This window comes from Gracilinanus agilis, unplaced genomic scaffold (assembly GCF_016433145.1).
Source record: "Gracilinanus agilis isolate LMUSP501 unplaced genomic scaffold, AgileGrace unplaced_scaffold49294, whole genome shotgun sequence".
Taxonomy (NCBI): Eukaryota; Metazoa; Chordata; class Mammalia; order Didelphimorphia; family Didelphidae; genus Gracilinanus; species Gracilinanus agilis.
In genome coordinates this window covers 1-2,459 of record NW_025383904.1, presented here as the reverse complement: position 1 = coordinate 2,459, position 2,459 = coordinate 1, and the positions used below count along the sequence as shown (strand labels likewise).

General features: G+C 52.5%; 1 protein-coding gene across 1 annotated transcript; it reads left to right on the top strand.

Annotated features, from left to right (window-relative positions):
* Nucleotides 1–650: 650 nt before the first annotated feature.
* On the top strand, nt 651–1,153 carry LOC123255603 (paladin-like; the record flags this gene model as incomplete). Its single annotated transcript, XM_044684363.1, has 2 exons — nt 651–876; nt 1,052–1,153. Coding segments are annotated over exons 1-2 (300 nt in total), but the record flags the coding sequence as incomplete, so codon positions are not given.
* Nucleotides 1,154–2,459: the final 1,306 nt, after the last annotated feature.

Sequence of the window (2,459 nt, the reverse complement as noted above, 5' to 3'; positions counted from 1 at the left end):
CTCTCCTCTATCTCTGTCTCCGTCTCCCTCTCCCCTTCCTCTCTCTCTCTGTCCCTCCCCCTCTCTTTCCACTATATATTATATTTATATTTTATATTATATAAATAATATACCTGATAATAGCCAACATTGATATCACGCCTCCTATGTGCCAGTCACTGTGCTAAGGGCTTTACACATTTTTTATCTATCTGTCTATACAACAACCCTGAGAGGTCGGAGTTATTTACTATCCCCATTTGACAGGTGAGGAAATGGAGGTAGACAGCAGTTAAGTGACTTGCCCAAGGTCACCTCGCTAGGAAGTGTCTGAGGGTGGATTTGAACTCAGGTCTTCCTGACTCCAGGCCCAGTGCTCTATCCATTGTCTTACTAGATGCCCCTGGCGAGAGGTGTGTACTATATAATATATACTGTGAAAAAATATATACTGCCTCTAGAGAGTCCAGCCTTTTCTAAGCGATGTTTTGGGGGAACATCCTAGCAATAGTTGAAGCAGGTTAGTATTTGTCCTTGGAGCCTGGGCAGGTGGTTTGGTGAGCTGCCTTCTGGCGATGAGATATTCCAGTCTGGGGGATCCCTGGCCAGGGTTCAGGCATCGTCGGGGAGAACTGGGGCTTACTTTGGTGTTACGGGGGCCCTCAGGCCCGATGAGGCTTTTGCCCTTTTCAGGACCGCATGAGAGGGAGGAATCGGGCAGGGAGCCCCCTGGCAGGCCTGCTGTTAGACACGTTCTGTCTGTGGCCTTGTTTCTTCTCTTCCCCCCACCCCAGCAGGGCAGCACCCCTACAGAGTGACCCGAGGCCTCCGGAGCCCCTAGAGGTGGTGCAGAGCTTCATCCGCATGGTCCCCGAGGGGAGGCAGATTGTGGAGGAGGTGAGGGACCCCCGAGGGCTGAGGGGCGGCAGGGGGTGACTGCCGAGCCACGCTCTGTCACGGTGGGCTGGGGAGTGCTTCTTCCTTCTTCCTTCTTCCTTCTCTCCTTCCCTCTCACTGCCTTCTCGCTCTGGATCTCCTCCTCCCCGTCTTCCCCTCCTCCCTTCCTTTCCAGGTGGATCACACCTTAGCAGCCTGCTCAGAAATGTACAACCTGAAGGAGACCATCTTGGAAAACCAGAAGAAGTTGGAAGGGCTCAGCCGGGATCATCTGCAGGTGAGAGCAGGACGGGGTCTTGCTGCGGAAAGGTTGGGCTCTCCCTGCATGGAATAGTTGGAAGGCACAAGAAGGCCCTGCTCCTGGGGGGGCGCTCAGTCGTGGGACCCGGAAAGGCCCCCCTCACTGCCTCCCTCCCACGTGCCCGTGAAGTCGGGCTTTGGGAGTTATTGTGACCCTGGAAATTCAGCCCTCCTCGGCCAGCCTCTGGCCCAGCTGTGGAGGCGGTGAATGGTCCACCCACTGCCCGTAGTCCAGGCTTGCTAGCTTGGCAGAGATCCAACCAGAAGCTGGGCTCTACCGACATGTCTTCAAGGCTCCAGAGTCGACTCCTTGCAGCATCGAGGAAATCCCGATTAGTAGAGGGCATGGTTCAGTCTGCATGAGGTTGTCTGCTATGTGCCGGGCGAAGGGGGTCAATTAGATGGTCTGTAAGACCCCTTCTAGCTCGGACACTGTTTACCCAGGAGTCCCTGCCAATTCCGACGTTCTCTAGTCTAGCATTCCTTCCACCTCAGGTGTTCGATGGTCTGTTTGGGTAAAACTTTTAGGTCTGATATTCTGTGTTCTAAGGAATTCTGACACTATGTTCTCAGGTTCCTTCTAGCTCAGATGTTCTGATTTCTTCTGATGAAGCTCCTTTTAGGTCTAATATGCTTTGTTCTAAGGTTCCTTCTAGCTCAGATGTTCTGATTTCTTCTGATGAAGCTCCTCTTAGGTCTGACATTCTATGTTCTGAGGTCCCTGCCAATTCTGATGTTCTATGTTCTAGCTTTCCTTCTAGCTCAGATGTTCTGTAAGGCCTTTCCCAGCTCACACAGTTTATGTCCTAAGGATTGTTTTAGGTCTAAGCCTTTCTCATTCCATAAGGCAGTCCAGTTCAGTGAAAAGAGAGCGAGGTCTGGATCCTGAGGTCCTGGGCTTAAAGCCAGACTCTCCCATTTCTTGTGGGATGTCAGACAAATCAGTTACCCTCCCTGGGCCTCAGTTTCTTCCTCTGTAAAACAAGAGCCTTGGATGAGGTGGCCTCTGAGGGTCTTTCCAGCTCTTGGTCTACCCATGCAGTCATGAAAGTCTGAGTGCCTAGTATGGACTTGACTTGTATAAGGCCTTGAATGCCAGACAGAGGGGTTTTGTCGTGTTGAGGCAGACGTGGTCTCCATCGTTCTGCTTGGCTTCTCTTCTGCTCTGGTGCAGGGGAGAGGGGGCAGATTTTCACAGCTGCCTCCATCCCACTCCCCCGCCTCCGTGATCACTCTTCCTACAGCAGCGTGAATGGTAGCAGGTTCTGGAGGCAGGAGAGGAG